This window comes from Anas acuta, chromosome 24 (assembly GCF_963932015.1).
Source record: "Anas acuta chromosome 24, bAnaAcu1.1, whole genome shotgun sequence".
Classification (NCBI taxonomy): Eukaryota; Metazoa; Chordata; class Aves; order Anseriformes; family Anatidae; genus Anas; species Anas acuta.
The window spans coordinates 5,468,268-5,490,535 of record NC_089002.1 but is presented as its reverse complement, the minus strand read 5'-3'; the positions used below and the strand labels follow the sequence as shown (position 1 = coordinate 5,490,535).

At 54.3% G+C, this 22,268-nt stretch overlaps 1 protein-coding gene across 3 annotated transcripts in view; it reads left to right on the top strand.

The window, feature by feature from the left end:
• The first annotated feature begins 20,536 nt into the window (after positions 1-20,536).
• The window catches only part of MAGI3 (membrane associated guanylate kinase, WW and PDZ domain containing 3), a 60,660-nt gene continuing 58,928 nt past the window's right edge, over positions 20,537-22,268 (top strand). For all 3 annotated transcript variants that reach the window (XM_068660098.1, XM_068660097.1, XM_068660100.1), the window contains exon 1: positions 20,537-20,943. In XM_068660098.1, the coding sequence (XP_068516199.1) occupies positions 20,622-20,943 (322 nt within the window). In that variant the 5' untranslated portion in view covers positions 20,537-20,621. The remainder of the gene's footprint in view (positions 20,944-22,268) is intronic.

Here is a 22,268-nt window from a genome sequence, read left to right as displayed (position 1 = left end):
CAGTTTTCGTGAAAACTCATTGCTTGCAGTCCTGGTTCAGGTGCCTTGTATGTGTATATGCTACCTGAGGCACCTGCTGCTTGTGAGAGATGAGAACGGTGCCAGATTTTCTTGTCAGCTGCCTCCCACCTAGACACAGATTATTTTCAAAATTAGAGCCTTGGTTAAAAGTAGATTTTGTTACCAAATAGTTCTTATTTCAGTTTTCCACTAGGAAGCACAAATACTTCTGGAAATGCGGTACAACAGCAGGGCTGTTGCCTCCGAGCGAGAAGACTCAGCGATCTCTGTGCTCACAGCACTGCCGTCCTGCTATTCGGATCCTTTCAAGTGCCAAAAGTGATTTTCTTTCTGGCAACAGACCAAGAGCATAAATGAGGTAGCGACAGCACGTCCCCAGATACCTGCTGCAGGAGGAGAGGCGACTACTTCCCACCCTACCAGCTACCATCCTTCCTAAAAACCTGTGTAAGTATTTTTTTTTTATTATTATTATTATTGTTCCTTTGAATAACCTACCCTATTTCTACCACTGGTATTTTGCTAGTCCATGTCTGATGAGCACGTTTGCTGTTCCTGCACTCGATTCTGCCTGTTCACAGCTGTCAGCACTGCAGTTTTTCCCAGGTTTAACTGAGCTGTGGCTGCCTGCTCCTCTCTTCTGGCTGACCCCCAAGGTTTGTGCCCACGAAGCGTGGATCTAGAGCTCACCCCAGCCCAACGAGCAGAAGTGAGCCGCCCTCCTTGGCACACCGCGGTTGTTGGAAGCTCAGCACGTGGCAACCTCCAGCTCAGGGCTTTTCTCTCCTGGCCGTGGCTGCCCAGGGGAGCGGCTTGGCAGAGAGCAGCTCCAGATGCGGCTCTCGGCGCTGCTTTCCCAGGAGAGCCGGCCAGCCCCTGCGGAGGCTCCTGCCTTGCCTTGCCTTGCCGGCAGCTGTCGGAGCACGCTGTTGGGCAGGGGCTCGGCTGCTGGCAGCTCTGCCTTGGGTCCCTGCCCGGCTCTGTGTGGCAGCTCGCGATGCGTTTGGCAGCATTTGGGTTGCTCGTGGGCCGCGTGTCGTGGCCGTAGGTCCCGCACTGCGGGAACCCAACAGCAAACGCAGGCTGCAAGCAAACATCAGGACTTGTGCTTTCATTTTACTGCCCTAGTGCCGCATTCCTGTGCTTTTTTTGTCAAAGGGCTGCCTCTTCTCTGCGTAAAGGCTCTCAACTCTTAGGTCTGTCAGCACACGCCTGCTCACCAGGGCACCCTCGGTGCCCGTGCCTGGCCTCAGGAGCAGGCACAGCGCTGCCTGCCTCCTGCAGCAGCCTCAGGAGGCTTCCCTGGTAATTCCAGAACACTTTGGGTTTTCCTAGGGGACTGGAGCTGAAGCAGTCGCAGAGTGTCCACAGCATTCCCCAGATACCAGCTTTTTGCATGCTCTGAGTATTTTCAAGCCAGGGTAATTGCAGGAAGATAGCCGCCGTGATCCAAGCCTGCCCCCCAAGCCTTGCTTTGTGAAGTATTGTGAAACCCCACCCCGTCCTGTGATCATTTCAACAAGGTGCTCAGGAAAAACCAGCTATCACCTTTCCGGGTAAGTTCAGCTCTCCCAGGTTTATTATGTACATCTCAACTTTGGCACAGTGTCAGAGAACCAGCAGCTATTGAAGATAAGATCATGAATAGTTAATGTTCTCAGTTACCCAAGCATATTTAAAAATTAACACTGCAGCCTGGTGCTGATGAGATTAAAAAAAACTGGGTCATCAAAGAGAGGAAAAAACAGAAAACAATTGCATCTACCCTCAGGCTTCGCTAACGACTTGAGTTTTCGTGGAAGATCCTTGCTCTTCCTCACTTTAATCCCTCGGTGGTTTGAAGCAGCGCAGGGTCCAGCTCGGAGCAGCTGAGGGTGCACCCAGCCGGGGGTCCCAGCTCTGCTCCCAAATGAAGTGTTTCGGGCTGGGTGTTGGAAAAAGGCTCCTCACTGAGAGGGCGGCTGGGCGTACAGCAGACTCCCCGGTGCTCAGCCTGGTTGGAGTTCAGGAACTGTTTGAGCACTGCTCTCAGCTATAGGTTTGATTTTTTTTGTGTGGTCCCATGTGCAGCCAGGAGCTGGATGTGATGATCCTTGAGGGTCCAACTCAGGGTGTTGCAGGATTCTGAGCCCAGCCTTTTGTGTCCTTAGGGCACGTGCTGGGTAAGAGAAGAAGCAAGTAATGGGGCGGAAGGACAGGGCTCACCCCGTGCCTCTCCTGCCTGGTTTCCCTTCCTCTGTCTGGCACCCAGCTATTTCTGCATCTGCTCGGCCGCACGGAGCGGGCCAGGACAGGAGCTGGGATGAAATGCAGCGCTGCGGAGAGCGGGCAGCCTCCGAGCAGGGCTTTTAATTAAGGGCCTTTTCTTCCTGCAGCTGGGAGGCAGACCCAGATCGGGATTCCTATTTGCAGGGAAATGGAGCGCTATTAAGGCCGCCGTTTATCTCATTTTCTCCCAATGAGAGGCTATCGATCCGCACCGGGAAGGGACTTACGCTGATTAAACCAAGCACGGGGGGCTGAGGCGCTCTGTGCGCCCTCGGAGCCATCGCTGCTGCGAGGTCCAGACCCCTGGCTCTGCTCCTAACCCCTCACACCAGCGGGCCACGGGGGCACGAGGCAGAGGAGGGCTGAGGGAAGGGTTGAACTCCCTCCCTGGATCTGTGACGCACGCCCCTGACGGCACGGAGCGCGGCTCTCGCTTCCAGCTCGGCTCTTGGCAAAGGCAGCTCATCTCCAAACGAGCTCCTCTCGCGCGTAACTTGTGCGTAACACAGGGTAACTGCTCCGCTCCTTGCATTGAAGGTTCAATTTCGTGTTAGGTTGAATGTCTCTTCTGAAGGCTTAGACGTGTAATTCCTCCCAGCATTAAGAAAAATCTCCCCCGTCCTCGCTCTGATGTATCGCGGAGAGCGCTCTGCCTGCTGCCGGGTGGTGCGGGCGCATCCATCGAGCGGTGGGCTGTGATTTGTGACTCGCCAAAGTGGATTTCAGGATGCGGGAATAAATGTGCTCTGCTTGATTAATAGCTAATGGCCTGCTGAGAGCATCCCTGGCAGCACGCTTGGCTTAGGGAGGGACTGGCTGGACGGAGGCAGGAGCCGTTCTGCAGAGCAGGATGGATCCCTCTCTGAGAAATTTTAATTAACTTAAAGCAAATGCCCAGGAAAGGGCCAGCCATTAGCTGCTTTTGCTTCCTGAGACTCATCCCCGCTAATTAAGCAGCGTGTCACTTCAAATGACCTTACAGATAACGCAGCGCCGAATTTGCATTTAAATTAAAAAACATATTTTTAAAATAAAGGCTTCACGAAGCCTTGTTTGTGTTGCCAGGCACACACGTGAGCAAATCCCAAACCTGGTTTGCACCCAGTGGCTTTGGGCTTGGCAGCGGCTCCCCAGGCTCGGGCAGGCTCTGCCCTGGGAGCAGGCACCGCGTGAGGGCACAGGGCAGCCCCCGCTCCTTGGGGCCGTAACGGGGGAGCTTTTGGTGGAGCTTCTGATGGGAGCCAGTGTCCTCCTCGGGGCTGCTCCTCCTCAGGAAAGTGCTTCCCATGCAGGCAGTGCTCTCGAGGCTCCTGCCGTCCCTCCAGGTGGAACCCCAGGTTTTCCTCCCCGTGCTCTCATCACTACAGGGGGCCATGGCACTGGGCTGTGACTGTGCTGCTGCTTTGGCCCATGGGTTTCTTGGCGTGGCTGCGTGCAGCTGGAGGCTGCCAGCACCACCAGAGCATCTCTGCGCGCTGCTTTGCATGGGCAGGGCACTTTTCCAAGGCCTCCGAGTTGTATTTCTGTGCTTTTTGTATTAATGCGGCTCATAACACGCAGCCCATATTAAAAGGGGAGGGGGGTGTCTAGTTTTACTGGGGCCTCTCCGTTTCTCACCCTCGTTTCTTAATTACAAGAATCGAGGCACAACAGAATCTTAATGAGATCTCGTCTGGCCTGAACCTCTCCGTGCTGTGTGGGTGCTGCCTGCCGATCTGTGCTCCCCGGGAGCAGCAGTGCCCCGTGGATCCTCTCTGAGCCCTGCCGTGGCCCAGGGGCTGCTGCCAGCTGAGCAGGGTCCCCTCCCCACCACGGGTTTTGGTGCATCCCTGCCCTGTTGGTGGTCCTCCCTCTGCTGCAGGTTTTGGGGGCTGTGGTGCTGTGGATCCTCGCCATGAGCTCCTGGATCCTGGGCCGGTGAGCTGGCACAGCCTCGCAGAGCCTCCTGGATGCATTTCATTTCCCTCTCTTTCAGTCCATCGGCCTGCCCCACTCCTCCTGCTCTCCCTGCTGCAGCTCCCCGGTGGATCCCCTCGGCCTCCCCAGCCCCAACGCCTCCTCCTGGGGCCGCCAGCTCTACCTGGCCACCCACTCCTGTCCTGGCTGCCCTTTGCTCCTCCGCCGAGGCCTGACAGCTCTGATTTCTTTCTCCTGGTTAGGGAACATGAGGTTTTTGACAGCTGCCTTTGCCATTACTCTTCCCTTAATGCTGTTGTTGTTTTGTGTTACTGTCAAATCACATCTTATTAAAGTCCTTCCCATCCTGTCAGCAGCAGATGAGGAGCGCGAATGCCCGCGTAATCTCCCGGCTCTGTCCGGGGAAATTGCTTTTTATTATTGATGGGGCAGCGCTGCCTTTGGAGGATGTGACTCGGCCACGTGCAGGAGCAGCAGCCCTGCGCCCTGCCGGTGCTGCGGCCACCCTGGCACAAGGTTTGTGTGCTCCTCGGGGTCAGCCTGGCCTTGGTTTTAGCTCACCCATTGCAGGTACGGGAAGCAGCACCCGCAGGCGTGCACCAGCTCTGGCTCAGGCTGGAGCTGCGAGAGGACCGGGCACCAGGGAGGGAGGATCTGGTGCCCGGCTTGTGTGGGCTGGGGGCTGCTACGAGCACCGGGGGCTGTGCCGTGCTCCTGCCCCACACAATCCCCTCAGGCCCCAGTGTGGTGTCTGGGGGAAGGAAATGTAGGTCAATGCAAAAACTTGCTCTGAGCATTAAACATTCATCTGTGCTTACAGCGTGCTCCAGCTCCGGGCTGCTGAGGAGGGGCGGCAGGGCCAGGATCGAGCACGTGCCGGTGGCCGTGACGGCGCCGGGTGTCCGAGGGCAGCGGGTCTCTGGGGAGCTCCTCCTGCAGGTACGGCCCCGGGGGAGTTCAGAGCAGGGCAGGGGGCACAGCGAGCAGGGTGGCATCATCCCTTGGCTTACCAACGCAAGGACAGGGGGAGGAGAGGGTCGACGGAGGGAAGTTCGTGGCCCCAGGAGCTGGGCGCACAGCAGCAGTGGGGTGCTGGCCAGGAAGGGGGCACGTGGGGCGAGGACGTTGGTTCTCTGAGCCCCGATGTCCTGCTGCAGATCCTGATCTCTCGGCGAGCTCTGGTTACGCTTTGCTCGTTGAGAACAGTCGCACCTTTGCAAAGCGACTGACACTTCCCACGGCTTGCTAAAAATTCCTTGGCACCGGAGCAGCTCCTCTGGCTTTGTTGGGCTGGAGGGAGCCGCTTCTACCAGCAGAGCAGGGCACGAAAGGCAAGCACAGCCCGGTCCCTGCAGGGCGGGCAGCAGAGGAGCAGGACAGATCCCACTGGGAACACAGCAGCTCGGGGAGCAGTGTGGGGGTACCCCAGCTCTGCGGGAAGCACCCCTTTGGGGAGCTGCTGCTCCCCAAAAAGGGCCAGACTGCAGGATCTGGGATCTCCACCAGCATGGGAGTTACCGCGGTGCTGGGAAGGTCTCTCCTTGGTGCAGGTATCCCTGACCCATTTGTTTAACTCCCAAGTTCGGGGGGCTGCAGGCCGGTGGCACCACGTGGGGAGCCCCAGGCATGGGGGGGATGAGCCCTGGGGCCGCTTTGCACCGGGCCAGGGCATTTTGGTGCTGGATGGGGCAGGAATCTGCACGGTCAGCACCGGGCCAGCAAAGAGCCCCGCTGCGCTTGTTGGAAGCTGCCATAGCAAGCACTACTTTTTTTTTTTTGCTGATAAATCTTGGTTTTTTAAATGAGCTGCACGTCAGACTGGTAAATAATGCATCTTATAAAAGAAACCAGCGCTCACAGCATGGCTGGAACAAGCAGCCTGTGCTGCAGGTACAGCCTGTCTGGTGGAGCAGGGAGAGCAGACGGCAGCGGTACCTGGGAGCAGATTGCTTTCTGGACTACTTTTCAATTTGCCTTTTAAAATGTTTAGTTCCCACAACATAACTCCGTGAGCTTCTCCCATGGGCATAAATCAGGGAGAGGCTTTGATGGGAACATGAAGGTTGTGTATGTATGAGCTCGGAGCGGTAGGGAAAGCAGGAGGCTGCCGAGGTGCTATCCCTCGGAGGGAGCCGGGTCTCTGCCCCCTCTCAGGAGCATTTTCAGCTGTGTCAGAGCTGTCCTGCTACGTGCCATGCTTCGGACCCCAGCAAGCTGCCTCCCCTTACCACCAGGACTGGAGCAGAACAGCCTGTTAATTACTAAATTACTATTAAAGGTCCTGGGAGCTGCAGAGTACCGAGGCAGCCTGCCTGCAATGGAGCAGGTGGGGGTGAAGCTCCCCGAGGTCTCGGGTGCAGGTGGGTTTTGCACTAGGTAAGGTCCAAGCTTTCTCTTGGGGACACCCAGTCCGGAGCAGGAGGTGCAGGGGAGCCCTGTCCTGCACACCAGGGACTTCCCCGCTCTGCAGACCCAGCGGAGCTGGCTGTGGCCACGGGTGGGATGCTCCCCGCATCCTCGGCTGCTCAGGGCTCTGCTGGATGTGGAGGAGAGGCAGCTCTGCCCGGGCTGTGCCTGTCCTGCTGCTGCCGCCGCTGTTCAGTACAGACTCTGAGACTGATTTCCCACAAAGGTAATTTTCTGCTTCTCTGGCTCAATCCTATTCATCTTTTAGAGGGTAATTAGCATCACTTCAGTGTTCTTTTATGCCCAACTAATTGCACCTTGCTTCAGGAGTGAAAGTTAATGTTACTCCATTTAGGTTAGCGCAGCAATATATGATTAGGGATGAGGCCAGGCAGAAAAGTGCACCAGGAGTCCCGCTGCCTGCCTTGCTGCCTGGAGACCTGCCACTTGCACCAGCAGAAAGATTTCCTATTTCACATCTGAGCTGCCTCTGGGTGTCACAGCTGCGTGCTGACCAGCCCGCGGTGCCGGAGCCCCCGTACCCGAGCAGTGGGGCAGCGCGGTGCCACCCTCACCCCCAGGCTGGAGGCGCTGGGGGCAGCAGGAGAGAAGCGCAAGGAGAGCAGTGGCTCTGGGCTGTTTTACTAGGTCCTGGGAGCAGCAGAGGGAAAGCACTGTCATGCTCCTGCCACCAGTGAGTACGGGGAGACCCTCGCTGCCCCCTTGCCCGCTTTGGGCACCTTTTCAGTCCTTTTCCATGCCCGACCCCCACTTGCTTGGCCGGCACCTCGCTGCAGGCTTTTCCGAGCCTCCCTTCTGGAGGTTCGCTGCCGTGACCTTGTTTCATTGCCATAGCAGAGGCATCCTCTGTGGTTTCTGCGCTGCTCTCAAGGGCTAAAATTGCAGCGTGGCCACAAACCACGCCGCAGCCTTTGGGGGAGCAGAGCCCCCAGGGCGCCTCGGCAGACGCTGCCCGCTGTGGGATGTGCGCCTGGCAGCCCCTGGGCTTGGAGGCATCGCTGAGGGGCTGCTGAGCAGGCAGCAGGGACTTTGATAGCGTCAAGGACTAGAAAGTAAATACTTCTGCTATAAATCTTGTCTGCTTTAAAGTAGGTTATGTTTTCAAAGTGCTTTAGTTCTTAGGAATTTAATATTGCGATGTCAATTGGAAGACAAGTAATTGGATGGGGGGAAGGCTGGTGCTGGAACCTGAGATTAAAGGCAGGATTTGGGACGGTGTGCTGCGTGCGGGTGGCTGGTTTTGTTCCCTGCATTACAACTCCGGAGGTTTCACAGGCAGCGTTTCTGTTTGAAGTTGGCTCTGCTGCTCCACGGTGTCCTGCAGCAGCTGGAACGGGAGAGCACTGGCAGAGGCAGCAAGAAGGATGCTTCTTCCCCAAAGCTGCCCTGCAGCAAAGTGCTCGCACAAGGCTCTCCGAGCACCGCGGGGCTGGGCGTGCTGCCCAGGCTTACAGGGATCCCGGCCAGCATCGTGCACGAGGCGTGGGTCGGTGCTGGTGGCCAGACCCCGAGCCACCTGTGGGCTCCGGACCAAACTGCGTAGGGAAGGAGCAAAGGAGGGGCCACACCTCCCTCCTGCAGAGCCAGCGTGACAAAGTGAACATCTTTGTATACATAGGCTGATGGTGTGAACACTGAAATCACAATTTGTTGGAATAAAACTGCCTCTTAGTACAGGTGTAACCTCCCCGAGGCTACGTCAGGGACCGGATCGTGGTGTGAGCACACGGGGACGAGCACCCTGTAGTCTCCTAAGGCCCCGTGCCTGGTCTGCCCAAGAGTCAGGAGCAAAATTTGCTTGGTTTAATGACAAGAGCTTGGTATTTGTAGCCCTAACCTTGCTGTAACAATGGCAGCCAGCAGGCAGGTGAGTTGGTCAGCCGTGCCTAATGTGGATCGAGAGCCGATCAGCTTTGCTGTTTAATTTGCTTATGACCTAGAGAATTAGCGGCGAGGATCTGTTATCCTGCCAGTGCACTAATGACTCCTGCAAGGGAAGAGCTCCCAGGGGAAGGAGTGGTATTTACTAACCTTTCCTTGGCTCGCTTTACATAATAGCACACTCCTCCAAATGTCCTCAACGTGACTGGCTATTCCTCTTTTTTTTTTTCCTTCTGTACAGTATTTTAAATTTCGTGAACGTTAGACAGTGAGGAAAGGTGCTGAGTTCCTCCTGTCACTCCCTTCGGAGGCTGTTCTTAGCCATGCCGCTGCTTCAGGAATTCAAAGTGAGGCAGTTTGCTTTTTCAAGGTCTCCAAAGATTTCCTCTATCCACATGTCCAGATAGAAAAGAAAAACAACCTGGATGGGGAATCCAGTTTGAAATTGTACCACTGCGATAGTTTGGCCAGGACTTCGTGTTCCCAGGGTTAATGCACAGCTGGGGAGCCAAAATGGCCCTGCCTGCATAAATCTGAAGGGAAATAAAACCTGATTCTGATCGACTTCTGCTCCGTGCTTTTCAGAAGAGGTGTCCCCACCGTTACGAGTTGCAGCAGGAGATGGCACAGCCCCCCTGTCGGTCCTGCAGAACTCTGCCATCAGGAGCCAACGAGAGGTGGGTGCCCCCGTGCTGCCCCCGCTGCTTCTGCTCCCAGCGCTCGGCATTTCTCCCTGGGGCACCGAGCAGCGGGTGCAGGAGCGCAGCCCCTGCCCGTGCGTGGTTTGCTGGCTCTGCACCGAGCCTCTGAGCACAGCGCTGCAGGAACCAGGCCTGCAGGCACAGCCCTCGGCTTGAGCTTGCATCGCAAGGGCTCTTTTCCCTGCTAATCAGCCAGGTGGTGTTCCCCAGCTGAGGCCAGTGCTGTGTCTCCAGGAGTGCTGTGCAGCACCCAGCAAGAGGCCAGCGAGGGCGATCGCTGCCTGTGTGCTCGGAGAGGAGAAAGAGCCTGAGCAAGGCACGCAGCCTCCACCCGGAGAGGCTGCAGCCACTCACAGGCTGAGGGTAAGGGAGCGTGAAGAAAGATAAGGAGCTAAAATGAGAATAAAACGAAGGTGGTAGACGCAGCGCAGACGTCTAATCAAAGGAAATTCATTAGTTTGTCAGGCATAGGCAATGGGAGCGGAGTCAGCAGCCCGGGAGGTTGAATGCAGTCGCTAGCAGTGGAGCAGAGCAAATGGAAATTAATTCTCCTTCTCCGTGCAGACTCAGACGGGGCCCGGCCGAGGCCCTGGGGCTGAAGGACCAGGACGGGTGCCTGGGCACGCCGCAGCTGCCCGTGCCCGGGGAGAGCAGGGATGGCCCCAGCCAGGAGCAAATTGAGGTGCTGTGGTACTGGGGGTCAAAGCAGCCTGCACCCCCTGCCCTCCGTCCCTCCACAGCAGCCCCTCCATGCAGTGAATCCCCCCGTGGGCACGTGCTGAGCCCAGGCTGCCGCCCTGCCCGCACATCACCGGCACAGCCCTCGGCCTCGGTGGGAATCGGTGCATGAATTACCCTGACAACACAGCAGAAGCGCTGGCAGGTGCGGCTATCATCACTGTAAGCTGCCGTTTATGTGTGTTTTTATTTCTGCAGCTTCTTGCCATTAAAAGCCCGTAATTAAGATAATTAGAACAAAGATATTTGCCTCGTAATCAGCATACATTTCAATAAAACTGTTTAATTTATAGGCAAAAGTTGTTAACCTATTATTTAAGTACTGTAACGTATATTGACAGTGTGCTAGGAAACCATTATAGATCCAACTCATTTGGGGTGTTTACGGTGTTCGTTTCTCTTTTAATCCCTTTCAGATTGATGATCGCACACCAAACCTTCGGGAGGTGACAGCAGATTTTGCAATCTCCAGATTTTTGCAGCTCCTGGCTCCCTGGTAAGCCAGAGCCACGCCGTGGTTGCTGAGCCTCTCGGTGGTGGGGAATCGCCCTCGCTGGGGCGGTGGGAAGGGTGGGCACAGGGCTTGCAGCTCCGTGGTGGTATCCACAGCCTGAGCCTGGGTGGCCTCAAATCTCTCCAAAACGCCGTAGACAGGAATCCTGGCTCTGGGAATTGATTTCTCACTTTCCCCATGCCAGAGGCTGTTCAAAATAGCTGCTGTCAGCATCTGGGAGCTGACGTGTGGATGATGCAGTGAGGAGGGGCTGGCCACCTCTCCTGCCCTCTTCTTTGCCCCGCCGAGGAGCCGGAGCACCGCGTGCCGTTTGTCCCCGCGCGCAGCCGCCCTGCCCGGCGTGCTCCCTCCTGCCCGATGGCCGAGTGCAGCACGTGGCATCACCTGCCAGGATTTTCCCTGCTTCTCCTCTCCTTTGAGCTCCAGAAACGGCTTTTTACCCTGAGCGGTGTCCTTGGGAAGGGTTTTGTGGTGGTGTCACGGCCATCCCTGCCCGCACCCAGCACCCGCGTTGCCAGCAGCGCACGTACCTGCCCAGAAGGGCTCTCTGCAGCTGGCAGCCCTTCATTGCCCGGGTTTAAAAATAGTTCCCGGCATTATAAACAACCTTGCACAGAACACGACTCTGAGGTTGTTTTTCATCCTCTCTGTGTTACTCCTGGGAATGACTGCTCTTACCTCCGTGCCGTGTTTGCTTTGCTGCGTGGTGAAGGAGAGGGATGGGAACAATGCGGCACATCCAGCACCCAGCTTCACATAAAGGGAAGGGTCTATTTCGTTATTTCTGCTTCTGCGAAGCTCCAAGTTCATCAGAGGCTCCAAGATGAAGCAGCAGCTCAGCAGCCACCAGAGAATTGCCTGGAGCCTGTTACCTACCAGGCAGCAGCTTTCAAAACTCTGCTTACAGAGGACAGGCTTTGGCGCTCTCTCAAAAGCTCTTCCCAAATCCGAGGGCTGTCTGGCAGTCCCCACATTAATGGGCACTTGCACAATAGCAATTGTTGAGTTTTTATCCTCTGCTAGAAAAGTGTGGGTTATGCAGCAGGGAAGCGCAGGAGCTAGCGGTGCCCGAACCCACGGCTCTCCTGCAGGTGCCGCGAGGCTGCCTGGGGCTGGCCGTGGGTGGGCTCAGCTCTGCTCTGCTCTGCTGCCCCATCGCTGCCCCACGGCGCCCACGGGCTGCTTGGCTCTGCCCGGCAGCAGGTGCTGCCACCACTCGCCCTGCCCCTGCCCCGCTGCCTGCTGGCAGAGCTTTCCCCAGCGTAAGGGAAATGATGAAATCCAGAGCGGCGCAATTTTGCTGTAATAAGGTATTTTCTGTAACGCTTCCACTGCCTTCGCTTCATCACCGCACATGAAAGCTCTCCAGCGATGGCTTTAAGCCTGGAAATAAGTTCTGTGTTTGAGGACTTGCCTGTGCGCTGCGCTCGGGTGCGTTCCTGCAGGCGCTCGCCCGGGTGCTGCAGCGCTGCATTCACAACCCTCTCCTAAAATCCATTCCTCTTTAGGCTTTGCTTAAAGCTCTCCGCAGTAACTGGGATGTTGCAGTGTAAAGGCTTGTTATTTATTGTTCTCCAGACGGTAGGAGTCTGTTAAAAGTCCAGTTGCAGATAAGATGTGGGAAGGTTGGGCTCTTTGCATCTCGTCCTCCTGAGCCAGGAGTTGTGCGCCCCGTGGTACCGCCGTGGGCACAGAGGGCTGGACAATTAACCAGGGGAAGGCACCGTGCCCATCTCCCAGCTCCTGTTTCACTGCTCACGCCCGCACTGCTTTCCTGCTTTATGCATCCAGTAAATCCTGTAAGATTTGCTTTCTTTTTTTTTTTCTTCTTTTCATGTCCAGGCCCTAAAAAATCACCTGCCTGGCTACTGCTTTGTAAGGGATTTTTACCTGGGTACTTCATATTTTTTCAGGGACTGCGAAGGCCTGAGGGTGACTGAGACGTTAATTGGATGCACTGAATTTTCCACTCCTATTATGAAAAGAAATCTTCCCCTGAAATAATTCATGAGTGGAGAAGATGGTGAGGAAACAGTGCTCGTACAGAGCAGCCTCTGTCTCCAGGCTCCTGTGAGCTGAAGGGGAGAGTTACAAATGAGCAACAGGCAAACAGTTTTACGGAGTTTTATTTTCCACTAGTGCTACTGTGATCTATGAGCTGTAGCAGGCAGATCTTTCCAAAGCAGCAGTAATAAATCATAAATATGTATGGTGCTTAATCATGAGGCAGCAAAATCGCAGAGGCAGGAATACTCGACCCACTTACAGTGCCCTCGGTTCACTCCCTGGAGTAGCCAGGATGGGTCTGCTGCTTATCCCAAGCACAGGGACTCGCCTGGTTTTCTGCTCCTTGTCCTGCTCACATCCCGTAGGACACGTCTGAGGGGTCCGTGTGGCTGGGGGGGGAATGGCTCCTGCCTGAGGGCTGCTCAGAGTCAGCTCCGTGCACCCGTGTGCTCTCACGGCCCGAGTCCCTGCAGCTCCCTTTGATGGTGCAGCAGTTACACGGAGCAGCAGGGCTACACAATGCCTCCTCCGTGTAGGAAAATCAGCCCTGAAATCTACATTGTGAGCTGAGGCTTCGTGCCTTTGTTGAAATGGCAATTGAGCAGCAGCAGCTGGGAAGTGATGAGGATGTTTCAGCTAAGAGCAGTTTTTCTGCTGGAGTATTCGACCGTCGGTTCTGGTTAGCATCTCATTAATGCACACTCAGTTCGGAAAGCCATTTAAGCTTTTAGGATGTCACCAGCCTGCATATCACACCCTTTTCCTCTGCTGGTCTCTATGAACAGCGTGGGCCAGCTTGTCAGAACGATCGGCTGAGCAGCAAGCGCCCCTTCTTTTGCCTCCTCTTACCTGAAGTCCTTCCTGGGGCTCGCAGCCGTGCCATCAGGGCAGGCTCACGCCTTCTGTCATTTCCATGTGTTTTGCTGCCCAGACCCTTCAGGATGGGCTGTTGGGTGGCAGGCAGGAGCTCTGTTCCTCTCCTCTCCTCGCTCAGGCTGTCCTCCCACCGAGCAAGCCCCCTCCCTGGGCTGCTGCTGTTTCCCACTAACCGCTGCCTCCCAGCCAGGGGCTGTGCTTAGAAAAACGCCACTGCTGGTTGTTTCTGGGCAAGCCGATCCTCTGAACCTGATCCAAGGCACTAGGTAGCATTTGACGCGAACCTGCAGTTAATTACATGCTCTCACTAAGAATAATTGAGTAGCCTGAGTTCTGATCTCTGTAATTGCATCCTAATGAATCTGTGTGTAAACTCTGGCATCTTCAGTAAATACCAAATTAAGATCAGCGTTCAGCCCTCCGGCACGCAGGGCACCGGAGCTGTGCCGTGCTCCCTCGCAGGCCCACGAGGCTGGGGCACCTCAAGCTGCAGCCGAGCGGGGCCGTGCCCCTACAAAGCAGGAGCAGAAGAAGCGTGCACGAGGTGCCCGCAGCAGCACGCAGACGGCTCGGGCTCCTTGCTGCGGTCTCTTCCCCGTGCTGAGCGTTGTGCTGGGAGCAGGGCTCGGTGCCAGGCCTCGCAGGGCAGCAGGTTGGGGCTCGGCCAGGCAGCCAGCGGGGCTGAGGCTCTGCCGCCTGCCCCAGCTGCTAAAAGTTGCCGTCTGCTAGCAAAACGCCCCTGCTGCTCCGTCAGCGCGCCGGCAAACCAGGAGCTAACCCAGAGCACGGGAATGCGTGAGCCTCGTGGCTTCGGTGAGAGTTACAAGCAAGCAGAGCTGTTCGTTCGTAATTGTTGTGATTGAACAGGAGCAGAACCCCTCCCTGGGCTCTTTGAAGGAAAGAGGAGCCTCGGCAGAAGTTGCTGATCGATGCTGGGATCCCGTAATGGCTCTTCACAGAGCACAACTTACTGTCATTGTTTTTCCTGTTTGCTACCAGAATACCACCTACAGCTCCCCTACGAAGCTGTGCATGTTAGTTAACCTCATTAAATCCTAAAGGATTAGTCAGCTGTTCATCAGCCCCAGAATTGTTAGGAAACATCTAAAGCTCAAAGTTATGTGGCTTGGAAAGTGATTTTTTAATGCACAGACTTCAAAGGAATGTTGAAATCCTGCAGCGTAAGGGAGACAGACTAACGTTAATCCACCGGAGTGCTGCTTAATGGCCTGTTTAATTTTTGTCTTGATAGGTCTTTAATAAGCAGCTGAGCACGAAGGCTGCAGTGCGATAAGGAGAGGTTTGGCTTCACCTCCAGGTGCTGCATCCCCTCGTCCTGCTCTGACCGTCACACGCCGCTGTCCGGGTCCTCCTCGGAGGACGGGAGCACGAGCGACTCACCCCGGGAGCCCCAGCAAGGCCCTGCAAATTAATTAAGCTTTGCAGCCCCCCTGTGAGATGCTAAGGTAATTGCGATGCTCAAGCCCTGGGAGGCCACACACCACCAGGCCCTTCTCGTTCCCTTCTTTCTTTATGAGGTTGGTTTTGGAGGACAGACACTGAGAAATGGAGAACTGTGCACGCAACCACGCGGTCCTTTACAGGGAGGTGAAGCTGAGCTGTGGAAGCTGAGAACTGATATCTGCAAAATATCCATCAAAAAGGAGAAAAAGGCCCTGCTTTCTGAGAGGGAAATTAATTTTGACATCTTAATTATAAGCTGGAGGAACGGTTGGTGCTGGAATAGTGAGCTTTGAAGATTATTATATTGTCATTATTCATTAATGACTACTAAAGTAACTGGCTCTAAATGGTAGTGGTAAAGTGTAATGGCAGATCTATGAAGCTGCTCTTATATCCCCTTTGTTCCAAAGGAGTCCTTTACTATTAGCCTGATAACAAAAACCAGCAGCACTGATAAGGCCTTGGCCCAAAGTGACATGTATCACTGTACAAACACCACCAGGGAAAAAAAAAATCTAGAAAATTGTTCTTGTTGTGTTTCGAGCAATAATTCTAACACTGAATTAAAATAAAAGAGGACTTTGAGAACTGCAGATGTCATAACGGAGAGGAAGGGAAGGAAAAAAATCTTAGGGCAAGGTGTCCCCCCAGTGCTCCTTGAGGAACGGTGGGATTTGTGACTGGCCTGAAAGCAGGACGGCCTCCGAAGCCTGCAAAATGGAGGGGACAAAAATCTCTCTGCAGATCTCTGCTGAGCCCTAGGTACATTTTTTGCCAAATTCTTCATCTACAATAGCTGTATCTGGATGACCCCTCCCTCAAGGTGAAGTCTATTCTGTCAGAACATTATTTGATCTCTTCTGCTAAAATGTAAATTAACTTAAACTCGGTGTAAGGAGCTTATTTCAGTATAAGCTGTAATTACTGCTGGGGCTATAAAAAAATCTTTCTTTAAAACTTTTATCAAAGTTATTCTGTGTTGTTATTGCTTTCTGTGATGTGTCTGGATTTTCCAAACAGCAAATAATTCTGCACTTATCTTAGTTCCTTTGATAATATTTTTTATGACAGATCTTCTGCGACTCCAACTACATTATTAACATTAAAAAAAGAAGAATGGGGACAGTCTTTTCTAAATATGCCTGTAAAAAATCTTGTGTGGCATTGCTGCTGCTTAAACACTAGTCGTGGAAAAACAAGAAATGCTCTTGCAGTGGGATCGCTGTGACAGGAGGGGCCTGGATGGCTGCTCCCCCCCGATTTCTGCTTCACAGCCAGCCTCGGTGCTGTGATGGCAATAGGTTGTGTCTGAGAGACGGGAACAGGCTGCAGGACAGCCTTTAAATGCTTGTGGGACTACTGGGGCCCAGTGCGTGGAAAGCAGTGGTTTGGAGGAGTGGGAATCTGTTCCCAAGAAACCGGCTTCTCCCTCCACATTGGGTAGGGAGGTTCCTGTACAGAACAGGGAGGTTGCAGAGCTGCTCTGCCACCAGGACCGGCTCCTCCTCATGTCCCCAGCTGCTCATGCAGCTGATACCCAGTTATGAAAGTGTCTGGTGGAAAGGAGTCAGGAGGGAGCTGGGGATTACATTTATCAGGCAGAGACTGGGGTAGGCTTTTGGGCCGTGTCAGCTATCCCAAATCCCTGCGAATGGGGCTACGAAACTTGACAAGGCAGCTTCAGATATTTCAGATCCCATTAAAGATGTAAAACCACTGACAGAGCTGAAACGCTTACAGATGCTAACCCGGCTTCTCGTGAAGTCATCTGACACCAGGGAGAAGGTTCAAGCAGAGGATTTTAGCAAGCGATCGTCAGAGACACGCAGAAGCGGAGTGTAACGGCTGAATTGATAAACACGGTAAGACTCGACAAAGCCAACAGCTTCTGAAGTTTGATTTGTTTTAGGTAAGCTCTGAGGAGGCAATGTTTGCAACAGCAGCTTCTGTTCCTGTGAATGATCGGGGTCACGGATGGAAAGCTCTCCCTCCAGTACACAAGTGGACAAACAAGCGAGCCCAGTCTGAAAGAGCAAGAGACCAACCAGGTTTCCTAACGCCTGAATTTTGTCTTGTTTGAGTCAAAAAGTACTTCCTGATCTTGCAGCAGTCCCGATTGTTCTGCAAAGCACTAAGATCCAAACTCAGACAGAAACACTCCATTACTACTTCTAGGCTCTAAATCCAGCACACAGACTTCAAAGCCGTGCTTGGCTGTGATTCCCCGTGGCTGCGTGGCTCTCGGTTCGCTGCTCAGGCCTTTATCCCCGCTTTGCATTCGTCGGCATCCCCAGTGCTTGATCACACTGCTCCAAAGACACGTAGCGTGTGTCCCAGAGCGAGCAGCAGAAAGGTTTGCATAGACTGTGGCTTTATTCACATTGACAAGTCCTCTTAGTCCATTTCTTTGACTCTGCTATACAGAAAGCTACAGCGGCAGCCAGCCGCGCTTGGAGCAGGCACATGTGGAGCGATCTCTGCAGCTCCTTCTCTGTTTGGTACCTCCTGACTTCAGCACGAGCTGCACAGGAAACAGCAAAGCAGATGAATGGTGCTTGAGAGCCCATTGCTGCATGCTCTGTGCGTGTCTCCATTACAAGTGCTGATGGGGGCTGTTTCCCCTCTTGCAGCAGTGCCTTGTTTGTTGTTCTCTCCCCCCATTTTTTATTTTTTTTTCCAGATGGAGGACAGCTAAACACCCTGCCACTGCACAACGCCCCTGAGCGCAGGAGCAGGCTTGTCAGTTGTCCACGCTTTTCACCTGCTGGTAGAAATGCCCATATTGAGCAAGCACAACAACTATTGGTTTTTTAAACGTTCCCCATAGCAATGATCTGTCCATACACCGCCTCCTTTCATAGAGGCTTCTTTCATTTCATAAGCATTAGTTTAAACGAACTCATGTTCTTTCAGGAATGAAATATTGTTGGATATGCGGCTGGGAAATTGAGGCATGCTGAAGATACGACTGGAATTAATTTACTGTAACATCTTAGCTAAAGCACAGTACATGTAAATTCCCAGACCACTGCTCCTGTTGTTTGAAAACTTAACGTGATTGTTTATGAGAGTCATCCAGTGCCTATTGTATGTAATGATCACTAATTAATATCTGCAATGCCCAAGGGTGTTTTTTATTTTCGGAAGGGGGGCAGAGATAGGAGAGAAACACAAAGCGATGCGTGAATGCTGCTGTTGCTGGTATTGCCTCTTGTGTGCATGCTGTGGCGGTGGCATGTACCAAACAGAAGGACAGAGCGGCCTCGTACCATTGAGGCATTGCTTGGTGCTGATCTGCAGCCTGCTGGGGCTGATCCATTTTCTCAGGTGAGCAGTCCAGACACTGGGGCTTAGTCAGCCCTGGTTGACACAGATCTCTATTAAGACGTGGGTTTATTCTCTGGGCTTTTTTGAATTGTGACAAAATTCACGTAAGATTTGCTTGCAAAGCAGCTTTTGCTGCCATCCGAGTTAATTTATGATGCGTTTAAAACTTTACCATTAGATAACTGTATCCTAGGGTAACGCAATTTTCTAATAGACAATCCTGGATTTGTCTGCCCACAGCATAGCAAGCGGCTGGCTTTGAACCACTCTACCCAACTGTGATTTGTTTAGGCTTCCTCAGAGACACTTCGCTTACTGAATAATTTGTTACCCCATGCTTGAGATGAGTGCTTCTCTTCGAGAGGAGCACTGTGCCTGCTGCTCCTCCCTGGCAAGTATTTTTGTTTGCCATCAGTGCGGGGCAGTCACCCATCATCATTGGTTCTCCCAAAAGTCCTGAGAGCAGTGCACTCAGATGGTATTGGTGTGAGACGGAGCTGCTGCACACCCAGTCCCGTGGAGGTCAGGCAGTATCACGCTTCTGCACAGGCAAATAGCTCTGCATGGGCGCAACTTGCTTTCATTTTGTCCTTGCTGAAGGCGGAACTGTGCCTATTTTGTTTGTGTTGCACGAGCATTGGGCTGGGTGTCTTTCCTTTGAACGCAGGACTGACAAATTGCATGCAGCACAGGCAGTTGCATTGCAAGCGCTGGGCACTGGGAGAACGACTCTGTAGGAGTCCAAATGTAGCACCACAATTCCCTTTCTGTCCTCTCCAAGAAAGCCTCTTCACACTCTAATTAAACAGCAGTTTGACATGTTTTTGCAGTTTTGATTGCCTTTGAACTTTGGCAGTGTGATAAACAAACGTCGCTTCCCTGCCTACCAGGAAGATGCTGCTCCTTGAAGCAGTTTCTTGCCTTGGTTCTGGTACAGCAGAGCTCAGCACCGTGTTTGCACGGCATCGTTTGTGAGCTGCTGCCAACAGCAGAGAAGGATGGCAGCTGCCATGGCCTGATGTGATGAACTGGAGATGCCGGAGCGCTGTTTTTGCTTTGATGGCCCCTTTTAGCTAGTCGAGATTTCAAACGCTGGTGCTCGGTAAACACTTAATTCTTCACAGCGCAGGAGGCTGGGGCTGGCGGCGCACAGCCCGCTCCTTCTGATCGCTGCGAGGCGGTGCAGACGCCTCACACGTCTGTGAGCTGCAGTAATTAGAGGGGAGAAGGAAGGCAGGACGAACGTACTCATCGTCACGTGGCATAAATGAGAATTAAAATTGTCAGTCAGTTCTCTGAGCAGTTTGCTCACGTTTTGGAGTTTGTTAGCGACAGAAGTAGAGCTGAATTCAGACAGGCAAATGCCACGGGCACAAAGCATAAAATGAAGGGCTATAATGGAAGTGGGTTTGAGAGCACTGATCTCAGCACAGATTCTTGGAGCTGTCGTTGCTGATACCTACGAAGTAAATAAAGCCTTCGGTTTAAGCGATTCAGACTCATTAAATTACTTTGGATTTCACTGAGGTATTAGTTTCTGTCTAGGAACTCATTCCCGGAATATTTTCCATGGCAGATTCCTTCAAAGGTGGCAGACTGACACAAATCCTCAAAATGCCAGTCTGATCGCTCTGCTCTGTACCTCCCCATCGTGTTTTCAGTTTCGAAAATGCCTGGTTGGGTTTAATTTCCTGGTAGGGACATACGGAGGTAAGGCCAGCCAGTTTTGTGTGTGTGTGTGTGTGTGTGGCTAATGAGGTTTGTTAACATATTGCAACGTGCCTCAGTTGGCAATTAAATTGGAAGTCAGAAGTGAGAATATAAAAACCTTCATGTGCTTAATGGTAAATTAACTGTTTTCTTTCATGTGTACGGGGTGTATCCTGACGCACACAGATCTATGCACATGCGACTACGTCAGAGTAGGACTCGGGGAGGGTTAATGTTTGAGGGCTTGGCACTGCTCCATTCCCAGGAGTTTGTGGAGGGGAAGCGGGACAGTGGGGAGGAAGCAGTGAGGCAGAAACCCCCCGGCACAGCTCAGGGGCAGCATCCCTGAACCTTGAGGGAGCATACAGCAGGATGAACGGTTAACTGTAACACAAAATAAAAACGCTGTGAGGGTAAAAACGCGGTGAGGGTCCTTGTAGGTGGCCATACAACGCCTTTCCATGTGAGAAAAGGATGAAGGATAAAAATTGTGGCAGAGGCTGAGGCTGGGCGTGCACAGGCCCTGCTGAGGGGACCCCTCCCCTCAGGCCCCTCAGGGCTGCGGGCGGGTGGCGGGGCCTCGCCGTGACGCGGCCACACCGAGCGGCGGGGGCGGGGCGGGGCTTCACGAGGTGGGCGGGGCCTGACCAAAGGGGGCGTGGCCTCTCGAGGGGTGGGGCCGGGGGTGGGGCGGGGCCGCGCGGCAGTCGGGCGGCAGCCGCGGCCGGAGCGGGCGGCGGCGGCGGCGGCGGAGGGGGCCGGGGTGCGGCATGTCCAAAACGCTGCGGAAGAAGCGGCACTGGCTGAGCAAGGTGCAGGAGTGCGTCGTGTCCTGGGGCGGCGCGGCGGGCCCCGACCCCGAGCTGCTACGCGGCGGCGCCGAACGCGGCGAGTTCCCCTACCTGGCGGGGCGCCTACCGCCGGGCTCCGAGGGCGGGCCGGGCCCCGCGTTGCTCTCCGGTAAAGCGCCGGCTCCGGGCGACGTGCTGCTGGAGGTGAACGGCACCCCCGTCAGCGGCCTGACGCACCGCGACGCGCTGGCCGTCATCCGGCACTTCAGGGAGCCCGTGCGCCTCAAGACCGTGCGCCCAGGTGAGCCAGGCCGCGGGCAGGCCCGGGGAGCGCGCTCGGGGCTGGGGCCGGGGCTGCGGCTCCGCGTCCCCTGCCCCGGTGGGGGGGGGGCGGCTCCCTCCGGAGCTGGGGCTGGGCCCTGAGAGGGCTGGGGGGGCCCTGGGGTGAGTGCGGAGATTGGGTGGGGCCTTGGGGTTGGGGGTCTGGGGGGGACGGGGAGGGGTCCCACGACCCCTTGGAGCCCCCCGGAACTCCCCGCGACCCCCCGGTGCCGGCACCGGGCGGGGCGCGGCCGGGGCCGGGGTCGCGGGGGCGGCGCCTCCCGGAGCGCGGTGGGACCGCGATCGGGCCCCGGCTGCGGCCCCCGAGCGCCCTCGGCCCCGGCTGGGAGTGGGGGGCCAAAGAGGAGCCCCTGGGCTGTGCCCCCCCCCCCGGTTGGGGTTACTGCTGAGGTTAACGAGGGCCAGCAGGTGTCGGGCGTCAGGCTGGTGCCCGGCACTACCCGGTGCCCGCGACCACACGCGTTAATGATTCACAGCGAAGAGCTCCGGAGCTGCAGCTTTGCTGGTCGAGATCCAGGTGTGAGCTCGGTGCGCTGTGCAGAGGCTCTCTTAAAGCTGTGCCTCTCTGAATCCCAGCCGGTAACAGCCTGTCAGGGACTGAAATCCAAAACGCTTCTTTTGCAGCCTCTCTGTTTACCACCTGCTCTGTGCTTCTTTCATAACACCCAGGTTGCTCTTTGACTCTAGGTAACGCGTATCTTAAATCAGAGTTTCCTCCTTTGACCACTAATTAAAAGTTATCTTTGCTACGGAGATTGAGCACTTACTTAGTCCTGATGCGTATCACCTGTTAAAAAAATGAAACCTGCAACACCTTAAAGCAGCTACAGAAGGCTGCTGGCTCCGAGATGCCTGCCTTCAAAAACTGGAAACCCATCTGGATAAGGAAACTAGAAGAGAACAAACTGCTGCAAGTTAAATTCAAATAAAAGGATAAATAAATTAAGGAACACATTGTTAAAGATGAGACAATAACAAATCTCTTTTTTAAAAAGTTAATGGCAGATGAAACCATATTAAGAATATCAAACGAAATTCTTGTGTGGTTACTCCGGAGGGAAATGGGATATTCCCGTACTGGGACTTTCCGTAACAGAGAGATGTCTCAAACTTTCAAGTTAAAACTGGCAGAAAAGATTTGAAATCAATGCATGCAGTGAGAGCAGACACTTGCCAGAGCCAGATGATGCTCTGTAGGTGTTGTAAAGGTGAGGCACTAAAAAGCAGTAAAAAGCAGGTTCTGTTCCTTAAATCGATTGTGGAGATGTGCCCACTGGACAGTGG